We start from the raw sequence: 15,256 nt of genomic DNA on the forward strand, positions 1-15,256 counted from the left end.
CGCCTTGCAACCGCCTGGTCTGGGAACACAAGGCCCACAGCTTTGCGAATGCCCTCTGCCCCCATCTGAAACAAGAAGGCAATGCTTGGCTATTTGGGATCAAACAAACCTTAACTTTGTTTCTGAGATTTTTCTACTCCGTGAATGGCTGGCTTTGGAAGTCCCCAGCTTAGAAATCACAGGACCTCATTATAATACATTCAAGATGAGAGCGCTGCCTCCCAGGACCAGGTGCTGCCTTCCCCACCTCTGTTTTGTTTTGTTTTGAGACCTCAGGATTTTATTCTTTTTTTGCTCCCAGAAGGATCGGGCCAAACAAATAACTTTTAACAGGTGTCACACGTCCCTGAACAGAAGGCATCGCATCCTTTTTAGGAACAAGTTCATGGCGGCATTTTCCCCTCTGTGATAGCAAAGACAAAGATGTGAAGAGAGGGCTGAAAAGGTAATGGAGAGCGGTCCCTCCTGTTCCTTAATTTCATGGTTCACAGACATTCGTTGACATTCAGACACTCCCAAGGGGAAGCTCATATAACCAGCCGTGAAACTAGAAACTAGCTAGCTGGGGGGGCTGCTTGCCTGGGCCCCAGCAGAGTTTGTCACAGCCATGGGGGTCCACTCCCAGGCACCAGGGCTCACCACAATGGGTCTGCAGCTGCTTGGGGTGGGGGGCAGCCCAGACAGGGAGGCTCCAGGCCTGCAGCGTCCTGTGACCAGCCCCACGCAAGATGACCCCTCACCTTCCCAGGGCCAATGCTCTGGCAGGGGTCAGACTCCAGGAAGCACAGGCCCTGGTGGAGGCGGGAGGCTCCCGGCCAGGCAGTGCCCATGGAGCTGGGGCTGGTTGGGAACATGTCTCCCTCGGAGGTGCCCACAGGCTGAGAGAGAGGGAGACACTGGAACAGCCTTCAGTGGGGACACAGACATGAATCTACATGGCTCACGCAGAACGAGAGGAGGAAACCGAGGGGTGGCTGCCCTGGGGAAATAGGGAGCAGTAAGGGCATGATGGGCAGGGGCAAGCTGCAGGCCAGCCAGCTCACTGCCACATCTGGCTGCCTTCAAAAAGCAGAGCTGGAGGCCACCTGCTCAACCACTGGCGGCTTTGAGGTGTTGCCTGGTGACACTGCTCAAAATACACACCACTCTTGGCAAGGTCTCACGTCATACATGGTTCAAGGTCAACCAGCATGTCCACCTACAGCGCCACAGCCCCTTGAGGCAGAGGCTAGAGGCACGTGCCACGACTGCAGGTGGAAAGGGTGGGAGACCATCACTCTCCCAACTTACAGATACTCCAGCTCAATCTGGTGCTTACTTTTATGTCCACACATACAAACAGGTCATTGTCAAAACCGAAACAGCAGCAAGCTTCACTACCCGTCACGGACCCTCGTGAGCTGTAATGTTGAGCGCACCTGTGGTATTCCAGAACTCTCAAGCCAGTCTCGGAAGATGTTTTCCACAGACAAGTCAAGCCTTTAAAAGTGAAAAAAAAAGTCAAGGATTAAAACGTTACAGAGCACTTATGACATGCACAGCATCTTTCTCTCTAACCTTTCGGGTACCTCCCAGCATCGATCCTTCCATAGAAGTTCCTGTTCTCTGGAGGAAGCAATGCTGTCCCAGGTCAAAGGGCAAAAGGGGCCCCAGTGATGCTCAGTGCAGCTCCCGTCAACAGGAATGTACACGATTAATCCACAAATCAGAGGCACGCTACAATCAGTGCTGTTTCTGCCTTAACAGGAACTGTTTGGCTGGGAGCACCAATTTGGGGAGGATGGGGCACGTCCCCAGGAAACATCCGGCACTACAGCTTCTTCCCGAGTTGGCAGCAACATGAAATTGGAACTCTACCGCACTTAGCGCATCGAAACGACATGTGAACTTTGTCATGACTAGGGGCTGCGACAGCACAAATGGCACAACTCATGGTCGGAGCACAGAGTGGCTCAGCTGCGGTAAGCCTGCCTGGTTTCCAGGCATCTGAAGTAGGCCCACAGGCTGCTTTACTTGAAATATTACACTTCCTCCTTGTCTAACCCAAAGTCAGCTGAAATTCTTTTGGTTTCATGTCCTGCTGATTTGAACACTCCTTAAATTTGTGAAGTATTCAGTATGTTTTTTTTTAAATATATATTTTTTTAATTTACTTATGATAGAGAGAGAGAGACAGAGGCAGAGACACAGGCAGAGGGAGAAGCAGGCTCCATGCACCGGGAGCCCGATGTGGGATTCGATCCTGGGTCTCCAGGATCGCGCCCCGGGCCAAAGACAGGCGCCAAACCGCTGCACCACCCACAGATCCCGTATTCAGTATGTTTAAGGTCAATAGACCTTAGGCTGTGTCTTCCTGGGCTAATGATGTTTAAAGCAATCCCTGCCCACTCCTAGACAACCCCTGCTCGGGTATCTGTATCAGAGACCTTCCCTGAACACTCCCCCAGATCGTGTGTGTGGCATCCAGCACGCTCCCTGTCCTCTGCATCACAACACCCAGCAGTTTGTGACAGCCACTTATTTTGATTACTTGTCCTTTAACTGTCCCCTCACTGGATCAAAGCCCTCTGGGATGGGGTTCCATGATTGTTTTACTCACTCTAATCCAGAAGGGAGAACAGTTCCTGGGATAAAGGACAATTCCCATATTTTTTATTTGAATGAATGAAAACACATTTCAGTGTTGACTCAATAGAAAGTATTCCCTTTTAATTTAAAAATCACCTTTCCCAATAAGAGATTCCCAATGTGTTAGGCTCTGAGCCTAACACAACTGAGCCTATAAAAATTTTATATATTATATACTACATATTATATACTACTATACATATAGTATCCCTGCCCTCCTTCCCTCCCTTCAGGGATTGCAGAGAAGTCGTGGAAAGATACAATGCCATTTGTCTGTGCTGTTAAGGTGCTGAAGCCAGTGTTCGGTCACCTTCCAGGCAATGCCCCAGGCTGGGCAGTCGTGAGAAAGGGAGGAGGGAGAGGCGGGCCTGGGTGGGGTTGGGGAAAGAGGCTGACTGATATTTTTGTGACCTTTTCATCCCTGGTGAGAAGCAAGTCACTGGTATGCCTCAGTCTTCCTGGGCCAGGGCAAAAGCAAAGGTTGCAGAAGGTACAACTTTTCAAAGAAAACAGGGGCAAGAGGGACTACACAAAGTAAGTGGCTCAGATGCATTTCAAGATGATGCCCACCTGTGGGATGACCAGCAGGGGAAGGGGAGTGGCCAGAAGTAGAGAAGGGGAGAATGATGACCTCCCAAGGATACTCGCACTGGGCTCCTCCAGGTTCCCAGACTCAGTGGAATCTCTGGGCGTCCTTGTATGCAGGTCTACCAGGTGTCACCATTCCCGAGCCTTGCCCCACTACTTCTTTGTGGTTCGTGTCACAGCATCAATCCAGGTGTGACTGGCCAAGCTCCTACCATAAGGAGAAACATGTGTGCGTGTGCAGCGCGTGGGGCAGGGGTGGGTGGGCAGGCAACCAGAAGAGAGAAGGTGGCTCTCAAATCACCTGAGATCCAGATCACTGTTATTTTTTGAGTTTGGTTGGCCGCACTGAGAGTGCTTGAAGTGCCCTTCACAGGCCCAAGTGATGTGCTGGCAGGGGTGAAGGCAGGGCTGAAGTGGCCTCTTAAAGAACTATCTGAGGAAACCCAACATTGTTTTACCTTCTAATGAAATGTGCAAGGCTGCGAGGGCAGACAGTGTGTAATTTCCACTAAAGGGAAGATGCTCCGGGGAAGGCCTGCTCTTGTTCAGAACAAATGTAGACCACCCCCACCTTGTCTGGCCCCTAGGGGGGGCAGTTCACTTGGTGGTGCTGGGTTCCTGGGGGTCTGGCCCTGGGGTTTCATCAGCTTTGGGGGATCTGCTGGTGCTCTAAATTGTCTGTCTGGATTGAGAGGCATGTCGGCCTTCTCTAAGTCCTTCTTTCCCTGAAGCTTCTCCTAAGCCGCCCATCCATCTGCTTCCTTTCCAGCCAGAGATGGTCACTCAGTCACTCGGGTATCGAGCCCTGGGGTCAAGTGCTGCCATCGCCCTCCTTACAGCGAATGCAGGAGAGCCAAAGCAAGAGCTGACTCTGACCTGTGCTTTGTTGTGCTGTGGCATTCTAGGGAAACGGGCATCCTTAACCTTTGCACAACTTGGGAGGAATATGAAGGTTTAGGAAGGATTTAGATAAGAGTGGTAGTGAGGATGGAGGGGTGGGTGCACCGGGTCCACATGGAGGGGGGTTCAATGTCCGGAAGAAGAGAGGTCTGGGAGTGACATCATGGCCCCTTTTGAGTGATTTTACAAAAGATGGCCAACAGCTGCTGTGCATCACTATGGAGGAGCGAGGAGAGGCCAGGGACATAAATTTTCTTCAGCAAATATTAGCTGAAACACAGTTTTAGAGGTGGCATGGGGAGGGGCTGGGGTTGGGCCCTGGAATATCGCTGAGCAAGGACCAAGTCTTCATCAGAGAAAACTGAAAAATGGGCGACACTTCTCCCTGTGGCATTGGTTTGGTGGGTGCCCACAGGGCACGAGGTTCTGTGCAGGGCTGAGATGGGAACCCCCAAAGCATGACTGTCTAATAGCAGCAGTGCCACCACGCTAGTGCAAGAGGCCCTGGCTGCCCCAGGGTCCCAGCTAGAAGCTAGGAGGTGTGTTAGGGGAGCCTTCTTAAAGGAAGCAAAGATTGAACTATGTCATGGAGGAAGACTGTGCTGTCCCCAATGATGGGGCAGGACCAGTAAAATAGATGCAAAGTACATGCATGGCAAAGGGAGCTTTGCCCAAAGCCATGCTCAACTGGGCTGGCACACAGAACGAGGTGAGGGATCCTGTAAAAATGCTGAAGTTCTGCCGCTGAGCCCTGGTTTAACTGAGGAGGCTCTGAGCATGTCTGTAGAGCGGCATCAACAAAAGGGACTTGAGGAAGAGTAACTGAGGAAAAAGAGGTTGGAGGCAGGGAGACCAAAGTGGAGGCTGTGAACAATTTGTGCCACAGTGTATGACCTGAACAGCTGCCTGGCCAACTGTGTGGTTATTCCACTGAAAAGTAGTAAGGCAAATTTTGCTTTGCAATTATTTTTGTTTTTGCACACACAGGTGCTATTATAGAGTGGCACTAAAAACAAGCAAACAAAAACCCCTGTGCCCACTACCAAGCAAAGGCATAAAAGTAATAGCTCCTGCTTGTTGAATACCTACTGTGTCTGAGGCACCGGAGAAAAAATCTCATGTAAGCTTCATGATATTTGCAAAAGACCAGTATTATTATCCTCGTGTCAGAGATGAGCAAATGCAGGTTCTGGAAAGTCAGGGACTTATCCAAGGCCACAGAGATCCAAGTCTGGGTTGCCTGGCTGCAAAGCCCCCACTTTTATTTCTTCGCTGAACTTATGCATCACGATGCATTGGTCATGATTTTTTGGTGCCGGCAGGCCTGTGGACAAGAAGGCCCATGTTGGCTCCAAATAGCACTGTCTTCTCCTTCTTGTTCACATCTCTCCTACTAGAGGCAGCCTGGCCCCTGGTGTGGTTTCCCTATTTGTCTGCCCTTGGATTACAGTTCTAAAGAGATGGGGAGACCCTTGGGAGGGGCAAAAGTGTGAGGGCAAGAGAGTTCATGGTTCAGCTGCATCCAGGAGCAAGAGACACTCTCCCGTGAATGAAAAGAACATGTGTTTTCAGATCACTTTCCTTAGGAAAGGTTCAAAGCATCTTATAACCATTATCACTTCATTCCTCATAATATCCTTGTGAAGTGGGTGTCAATTGTTGTGTGGCTCCTAGCAGATGGAGAAACTGCAGCACAAGAAGACTGGCCAAAGTCAGGCCAGACAAAGGGCTAAAGAAAAGATCCAGGTTTCTAGACTCCCAGTAACAGTGCAGACTGAATCGTATTGATGCCTGTTTAGGGATTGCTAACAGGGAATGAGATTTTAAACTATGAGAGGATGATGAAAGCAGTAACTCCAGCTGCTAAAAAAATTTTTTTACTGTACTATAGGTGGCCTTACTTCCCAAGGAAATTATGAGAAATGTGTGATAATGCTGATTTTTTTTAAGTAGACTCCACACCCAATATGGGGCTCGAACTCACAACGCCAAGATCAAGAGTCGCATGCTCTACCAACTAAGCCAGTGAGGTGTCCCAATAATGCTTAATTTGCAAGGAAGAAATGAACTGCATATTTGGAGGGAAAAAGTAACAATTATGTATTTTTTGCTGTTTCAATCATAATTATTGAGATGACAATACAGGGGAATTTTTTAGGTCTGGGCTTGGATAGGTAGGCATGGTAAAGCAAAAGTTGACTTTTTCAAATCAAGACACTGAGAGTGTAAGCCAATGGTGAATGTTTCCCCTCTGAGATCATGTGGCTTAAATAATCACAACAACAAGCAGAAGCATTTCCACTTTGCTGGGACCCAGGACTTACAGGAAATTACTCTTCTGCATGTCTGATCACTATGGAAATTGATTTTATACAGATAGCTAAAAGTACACAGACCCACGACTGCATGCCCCCATATTTGTACTAGTGAGAGTTACCTCCGCCTCATTACCCAAGCCTCCTGGGTATCTGGAACAGCAGGTTGTTTTACCCTCTGGCTAGAGAGTTCCCTCTCTGCACTCCTACATCCTGTAAGGCAACTCTGAGGCTCAGACGTCTGTCTCCAGTTCCTCTGAGCTATAAATGTGGTCACACGTAGTTAACACAGCAGGGGAGAGAGTATGTTGGACACTGGGGCATAATGCTGATGAGAGAAAAAAGCTGTGTTTAAAGCTGAGAAAGTTGAAAGGCAGTGGCTCTTTTCTTCGTGATGTTAACATGCATAGAAATAGGCCCAGGCTTGTATGAAAATGGTATTGCACTTGCTATATCGCTTGTTCAGTTGATTTCTGAGGGCAGAGGGACGAGGATGGCGGGACTAACAGCTGTATCTGCCACTTGTGCCTATCAACTTGCTGCCAATCAGAAGAGAGGTCTTCATCACTCTCGGCTCCTACCACAGCCCTTGAGATTCTAATGATCATGTCCTCTCTGCACCTCTGAAGGAAAGCATAATTTTCACAACCTTCTAAAGCCCCCCTCACAACTTTCACATGAACTAAACCACAGATGGAATGGACTTTGGAAGTGCAGGTACTGGGTGAATGCAAGCATTGGGGCCCTCAGTGCTCAGGGTCTGAAATGGAAAAGCACTCATTTTGCAATGCAACCAATATTCTTCACAGATTTGTAGATTTTCATAATTTAGGTTTTTAAGTTCCCTCTCTACATGTGGATACAAATAGTGTGCATCTTAGAACTATGCATATGGTTACTTGTTACCTAATCAAAAGGAGTCGTTTGTGCTTGGGCAGATAATGAAGATGGCTGAGGTCACATCTATAAGTGAGCATTCACCAGCTCCATGGGGGAGGGAAGGCAGTGAATGAAACCAAACACATGAATATGCACAGGCAGACATAATAACACATGAGCAAAGAAAGAGCACAGTTGGTTAAGTGTCTGACTCTAGGTTTTGGCTCAGGTCATGATCTCAAGGTCGTGAGGTTGAGCCTCACGTCAGGCTCCAAGCTCAGCATGGAGTCTGCTTAAGATTTTCTCTCCCTCTCTCCTCTGGTCTCTCCCTCTCTCTCAAATAAATAAGTGAATCTTAAAAAAAAAAAAAAAAGAGCCACTGTTGATATGGTTACAGTATCAGGTGGGCAGGGCACTCACTCTTATATGAGGACTCGCTGGTGCCCAGGATCTGCTTGGATTTCCTTCTAAGCATTTTTAGCTTTTTCTTCCCTTGGTCTCAGAAAACATCAACATTTGCACAGAAACCTCACATTGAAGATGTCTAAAACACAACTCCTCCCTTCCTCCTTCAAATGCTCTCCCTTCCACTCTCTCCGCCCCCCACTAATTCCCGAGACAAACTCCCCTGCCCGCTCTGCTTCAGTGCTACTTCAGAGTGTCACTGAGTGGCCAAGAATGAGAGATCAGGTTCCAGCTCTAGATCTCCTGAGTGAACAGCTGTCTTGAGGGGCGCCTGGGTGGCTCAGTCGGCTAAGCAACTGCCTTCACCTCAGGTCCTTCAGCTCAGGTCGTGATCCCAGAGCTGCAGGATTGAGTCCCGAGTCTCTGTGCCCCTGCCCCACTCATTCTCTCTCTCTCTGTGACTTCTAGTCCACCCATCTCACATATACCTTCCACAGCATCCCCTAGAGCATCTTCCCAATCTGCTGATGGCACTTTCCTATTTAGAACTTTTAATGGCACTTCTTTACCTGAAGGCTCGAGGCTAGGACACTTGGGCCTTTCCCGGTGTGCCAAGGACTCTGAAACTCCCAAAAGCACTTCCCACACTGAGTCATAATCTGTTTTCATGCCTATCTCTATGTTGATTAGGAGCATCCTGTAGGCAGGGGATGGAACCTATTCCTTTCTGTCCTCTAGTCTCCAGCCTAAAGCCTGGTACAGGAGGTGCTCAATGGGTAAGTTAAATTAATCAGAGCAGGAGAACCATGCAAAAACAGTGTGACATAGAGGATACTGGCCTCTGAACACTAACTGGCTGGTCTATCTGAAGAATCTTGCCCCGCTCACAATGGCTCACATGCCTGACAGATGTGCCCAAGGATCAGCTTGCATCAGGGCCACAGATTGGAGGCTCCAGGGGTAGGTGTGGGACCTTTGGAGACCCAGATAAAATTGGTACAATATGCTGCATAAATAAAAGGCCAAACGGTCTGTTTTAATACCTGAATTAGATTCTGAGGTTAGCAGGAAAGAAGATGCTTGAATTTCAAAAAGTATTCTGATATACTTAAATACTTAAAAGTTTAAGTACTGAATACTTAAAAGTATTCTGAAATAGGTTCATTGCAGGAAGGAAATCACCTTAACTTTTAAGGGAAATTTTAAAAGGCAGCTTAAACCTGTTGGCCTAAATATGACCCTGACTGAGTAAGGTGTCCTCTCGGGGTGGGGTGTGAAGGTTGGTGGTCAGTGGCCACCCTTAAACAGAGATACTGCTCTGCCACCATGGCAACAAAAATCTCTTTATGGGCTCAACAGCATGTTCCTTGATACATATTCAAAATGATAAGATCCAGGTCCCCTGGAGCCAGAGGGCTCGGGGCCACACCCATGAACTTCATAACCTTATTAGGAAGAGGATGAAAAGAAAGAAGCCCTCCCAAACTAAAAATGCACTTTGTTGCTTCTGTGAAATTTGCTGTATTTGTGCCCTAAGAAATTCTTCCAAAATAATGTATAGTAACAGACTTTGGTAATAGGAATACACCATTTCTAGTAATTGTCTTTTCTTTTTTTTCTTGTATTAGTTTCTAAGGAAACTGCTCCATTTTATCAGGAAACTCAAAAAGTTATTCCAGGGCAGGTACAGAAGAAAAGGTGAAAAAAAAACATATCTTGCAGGTAAACTGCTGTCCTGACCTTAGGAACAATGGCCACATTTGATGCGATTCTTGCAAGAAGAAAATCCATGTGTTTGTGTAAAAAGAAAGGATGGTAAATCTGAAACATTTCAGACTTTCCAAAACAAGCCACACTTCCTTCAAAGCAGCCTTTCAAAAAGCTAATTATCTTAGCCAATTACTAAGGCTTCATGCAATCTCCCTAGGTAAGACTTCCTTCGGCATCAAAAAGCATGAACAGAGAGAGGTAGAGATAAAGAAATTTATCAAATAATATGGGTATGCTCATTCTGTATGATGCACTGGCTTGCTTTATGTGTGTGTGTTCACATTGAATTTAAAAAAAACAAGCAGCTGACAACGCTTCTCTTGAAGCAAGAATTGGGAGTAGAAGGTGGAAGATGGGGAGATTAAACAAAAGGCCAGGCAAAGATCAAATACCAGTCTAAACTCTGATGTAGGTCCCTTCTCTCCTGAACATGCCTCAGTGCTTTTACTGATAAAGTAGGGACAGACATGCAATGCACCTAACAGTGCTGGCTGAAGGACCAACTGAGGGCCTGCACGTGGAAGTGCTGGCCTACAATAAGCACTATGATGACGACAGTGGTGGTGGAGTACTGTAATAAGGATTATGTGATTTACTGTATGTAGATCCTTATATACAAGGCCTGAGGCCCAGAAGATAACTATTCCTATACCTGTAACAATCATCGATTGTACACCTATCACAGAGGTTATCTCCTGTATTACCCCCAAGGGTGAAAACCTGAAATTTGGATGGATGAAGTAACTTGCTCCAAATCTCAGAGTTGGGAAGGAGCCACACTGGGGTGAGAACTTAGGAGAGCCTGACTTCAAATCCCATGTTCTTATTACTGCACTAGACTTTTCCTTCAATTAAATAGCATTTCCTTATATTAAGGCATGTTAACTAGAGAACCCGAACTTAGAACTTCCCTCTCCCCCACTCTTTTTCACAGCAGCTGAGGCCATGAAGTGTCCTTGGCTTGTCTCTCATATTACTTTCAGGGTTTCTGACCCTGGGCCTTCCCTCCTAACACTGCGTGCTCTGGCTCCCAACATCCATGTGGGCCTAGTTCTAAGTCTGGTTTATTGTCTTGGGACTCCTACTGCCTGCGTTAGGTCCCTACTTCTGTTAAGGGATGAAGATGGAACTTTCTAGACTGTAACAAGCCAAACAATGGCAGGGTCATTTTTAACATTAAAAGTAAAACTGGGCTCTTAATTCCTAAATTGGTCCTCACCTTTTTCCTTCTGGGATGTTCTCCAACAGCATTTGAAGGAAATCCTGGAATAAGAAAAAAGCAAATCATTAAAGATGTCCATCAATAAATAACTCTGTCCGGAATCATGCCAGGGCCCGAGTGCTCCCAGCTGCTGACAGATCACCTGCTAGGAAAGTTAGGCCTGTGTTGACTTATTAGACTATATACACTATTTATTAATTTACCAGGGCTTCAAGCCAATCAGTTAAAGAGATTTGTTTTGTAAAAACCGCAAATTGAAAAATGTACTGTTTGTTATTTTTACCTAACCCAAAAGTTTATTTCAAGTTTAACTATTTTCAAAGGCTGACCATAGATAGCATAAAGCATAATCCTCTCTACTTAACCATGTTTCCCTCCTCCTGAGCTTTCCTTAGAGATCCTGTTACACCTCAACACTCTCAACTCTAAGAGGCTAGTAACTAACTTACAACATTCTTGCATTGTTCTATGGAAAGATAAAGACAGGGGTGCCTGGCTGACTCAGTCAGTAGAGCAAGGGACCTTTGATTTCAAGGTTGTGAGTTTGAGGCCCACACTGGGTATAGAGATTACTTAAAACAAAAACAAAACAAAACAAAACAAACTGAAAAAAAAAAAAAAAAGAGATGAAGACAAAAATCAAGACAATATCCCAGTGGAGGAATAAAGATGTCACAATTGGAATGGTTCAAGGGTCCCTGCCTTAGTCTGAAGCTGCTTCTAGTGCCACCATGCAATCTTCTTTCATTTCACATTTAGGATCTTTCAATAATAGATTTTTTTTTAACCTAAATGCATAACTTAGACACACCTATTTTTCCCCCTGTACTATGGAAGTTTTCCAACACACTCAAAAGTGGAGAATATAATTAACCTTCATGTACCCATCAACCCACAGTCAATCTGTCCTAACCTCTCACCTGCCTCCTATACTATTAAGAAGTGAATCCCAAATGTTATATGATGTCATCAGCCAATGTTTCAGTAAATATCTCTAAAAAATAAGGACTCTTTTAAAAACATAACCACAGTACCATAGGCCTAAACAAATTCACATATGAATGTTCAAGATTACATTTATATTTAATTCGCACCTTAAGTTTTGTGACCAATCTCTTCAGCCCATTTAATTCTAGAATCTTCATTTGGTCTCAATCAGATTTGTCAGATAAAATACAGGACGCCCAGTTAAATTGGGGGCATACACTAAAAAATTATTTGTTGTTTATCTGAAATTTGAATGTAAGTAGGAATTGTACATTTTTATTTGCTGAGTGACCCAAGGCCAGTGTTAACCTTAAGTTATCTGAAGATTTGATAAGATACATTTTGAATAAATACAGAACATGAAAGAGAGAAGAATATTTAACTTTTTGGACTTGATATTGAACAATAAATAAGATCTATACTTCAAGTTTTTCTTTTAATAAACTAAAAATAATCTTTTAAAGCAGGTCTTTTTTTTTTTAAGATTTTATTTATTTATTCATGAGAGACAGTGAGAGAGGCAGAGACACAGGTGGAGGGAGAAGCAGGCTCCACACAAGGAGCCCAAAGCAGGACTCGATCCCAAGACCCCGGGATCATGCCCTGAGCCAAAGGCAGACGCTCAACCACTGAGCCACCCAGCTACCCCTAAAACAGGTCCTTTAAAGAGGGGCCTGTGTGTAAGCCCAGATGACCAATTATGACACTACCACACCAGAATTCCTTCAGAAAGAAACCACACCCTTCTCCTCACCCCCAAGAATCAAGTCTGCAGATCCAGAGTCAGCACAGGGCTCTGATGAGTTCCATTTAAGACTCAATGAGATGGAAGCAGCACCGACGTTCATATTATAAACAGATGGAATTAGATAGGAATGGAAATCTACAAACAATTTGTATGATGTGGTGTTCTCTCCACCATGGCACTAAGCACAGACACTGTCCCTTTCTGTGTGCGTACAGGTGGCTAGGGCCATTTCTGCCAGCAGCAAAGTCTTCCTATTAAGAGCACTAATGAAAGATTTATTTCTCCTAACTTCTGTTCTCCAAGTCAGTATATGTCTATTGCTGCTTCACCTACAATAAATGATACAAAGATACAATTAACAAAACTAATATTAAAAACATGGATTGTGTAGTCTAAATGGAAATGGACAATTCCAAATAGAATAATGTCTCACATCCTAGCACCTGCAGTGGCTATATGGAAAAGAAAAGGAAATAAGTACTATCTAGAATGTGAAGAATTATTTTTAAATAATTCTTAATAATTTTTAATGATAATTTTTAAATTATTTTCATTTGAGGTTCTTAAAGCCATTATTTTTATAATTTTAACAATTATTTTACAAAAAAGTTAAATAATAAATTAATTTATCACAATCTGATATATTGATTACTTTGCAAATATTTTACTGGCTTATTGGCAGTATTCTTGCTTCTTAAAAATTTGAGTGCTATAATGATAATTTCTTACTAAATTTGCTTCATTACCTCCTTATAGTCCATATCAGCTTATCCCATGTTTGTCCAGTTATTTATGCTCAATTATATGGGGAAGGAGAAATGACACTAACTCAATGACAAGGGGGAGAAATTGAATTGCAGGAGGAGCAGGAAATTCAGAGTTAACCTTAATTCTGCCCTTTTACATTTTCCAATTACAATTGGATCTTTCTTTATAGGACTGCAAAGTACAATGTTCCAGATTTCATGTGAATACAGGAAAACTACAGGAGGTCCCCAAAGAATCTTGCTTTATTTTTAAGAAACCTTGTTCTACCTCCTAGTAGGTGGCCACCTGTCTCTCCTGCCTTAGGGCTGAGACCTGGAGGTCACACAGCAGCTTGCTAGAGGCTCCCCACCAATACTAGGGACAACAGGTCTAGAGGATCACAATGGATCACAAAACCCCAGCACCTCGAGCACCTCTAAGTCATGGCACCTGTATTCCCACAGGCTATGTGAATGCCCATCCACAGTGCCAGACGCTCTGTCGAGGCTCCATGCAATCCAAAGAGATTCTTGGCCCATTGCTGCACCAGCTATCATTGGAACCAACCCTATTGGCCCTTCTTACTCCTTTAATAGACCCAATCGTTAACCATGACATGCTAGTTTTCCTGATTCTTTTTGTAAACTGGAATACACCCTTAGAGTGGACTTATTATAGAAGCTTTTCCCCACTTTCCACAATAGGAGGACATAAAAAGAAAAATACCTCCTATGATTATTCCTTCCCTAATCAACATCTTTTCAATTCTTTCATCTGTCTCCCCTCTTCCCTTCAGCATGTTGGCAATTTTGTAAAGGCAAATTACAAATCCTAACTGGACAAGGAGAGCTTCCTTCAAGTCTGATTCTAGAATTGTGAACAAAGTTAGCTGGCAACAAATGCCAGAATCCTAGTTTGTCACCACTACAGTATGCCAGAAAAAGATTAAAATCAAAGGCAAACAAACAAAAAACAAAAAAAACAAAGAAGGCCTCCTGCTGTTTTGACTGTGGGCTAGGATACAATTTTATGTGGATCCTTGGAAATTGTTACAAGGCCTCACTCCAATCAAAAAATACATTCCTCGAGAATATTTTTTCATTTTTTATTCTCCTAATAATCTACATGCTAGCCAGGTCAGTCCCAGGCAGCTTATTTTGATTAATATCTAACAATATTACATTATGCATGATTTAAAAAAAAAAACTATACTGATTTTTGGTACATGGGTAATTTGGTAATTATTTTTTAGTCCTGATAAAAATATTCAATAAAAAGCAGGTACACATAGATTCTACCAGATAAACTGGCAATGGCCTGATAATTGCACAGGTTTAGCAATTTCTTTCAGATGTTTTATGAATAATTACCATGGTCATGGGGAGGTGGAAGTAAGAGAGACAAAAAAAAAAAAAAAACAAACCATATAATTTAAGCAAGGACAGCGTTGGCAGGATAAGGACTGAGACATGAAATGGCCAAGAAGAAGTCACTGCTAACTTGCAGTGGGAACTAGGACAGGGATAATACCATAATGTTGGACAGGCGGGGTGTTCACAAAGGAAAAAGATTATGAAGCAAATTGGAAAAGGAAGAAATTGAAAGACTTCTGAAAAAAGAAACTGGATCACAGCCTTCCTTATCACTACAAAGCAAAATAAACAAAAATACAATCCACTAAAAGGGGGGGGGGCAGAAATGTTACCAGCAGCATCCAAACAAGTAAAGAAGGACAGCTTCATGGCATAAACTTCAAAAGGAGACAACTAAGGAAAGAAACATAAGATTCCAACACAGGTCTCAACCCTCCCTCTCTACCACCCCCAACCTCATGCTTAGCAGTAGGGGGACTGGTGAATTGCCCAAACCCTGCAAATTCTCACAAATACCCACACATTTGGAAAGAAACAGGAATATCTTTATCTTTCCTCCTTTCTTCTTCTTCTTCTTCTTCTTTTTTTTTTTTTTTTTTTGTGACCATGAAGAGACTAGAAATGTTTATTGGAGAGAGATGAGCAAAAGTTGGGTAATAAAACCAAAGAGGATGCTCTTTGATGAACTGCAGAG

At 44.2% G+C, this 15,256-nt stretch overlaps 1 protein-coding gene across 16 annotated transcripts in view; it reads right to left on the minus strand.

Moving 5' to 3' along the window:
• AOPEP (aminopeptidase O (putative)) overlaps positions 1-15,256 on the minus strand; it is a 335,041-nt gene that overhangs the window by 98,389 nt on the left and 221,396 nt on the right. For all 16 annotated transcript variants that reach the window (XR_008662500.1, XR_008662501.1, XR_008662502.1 and 13 more), the window contains 2 exons: positions 10,705-10,748; positions 1,419-1,479 (listed from right to left, as the gene is read on the minus strand). Coding sequence is in view for 9 of the 16 variants with exons in the window: in XM_055310035.1 (XP_055166010.1) it covers positions 1,419-1,479; positions 10,705-10,748 (105 nt within the window). In the remaining 7 variants the exon portion in view is untranslated. The remainder of the gene's footprint in view (positions 1-1,418; positions 1,480-10,704; positions 10,749-15,256) is intronic.

This window comes from Nyctereutes procyonoides, unplaced genomic scaffold, assembly GCF_905146905.1.
Source record: "Nyctereutes procyonoides isolate TBG_1078 unplaced genomic scaffold, NYPRO_anot_genome, whole genome shotgun sequence".
NCBI lineage: Eukaryota > Metazoa > Chordata > Mammalia > Carnivora > Canidae > Nyctereutes > Nyctereutes procyonoides.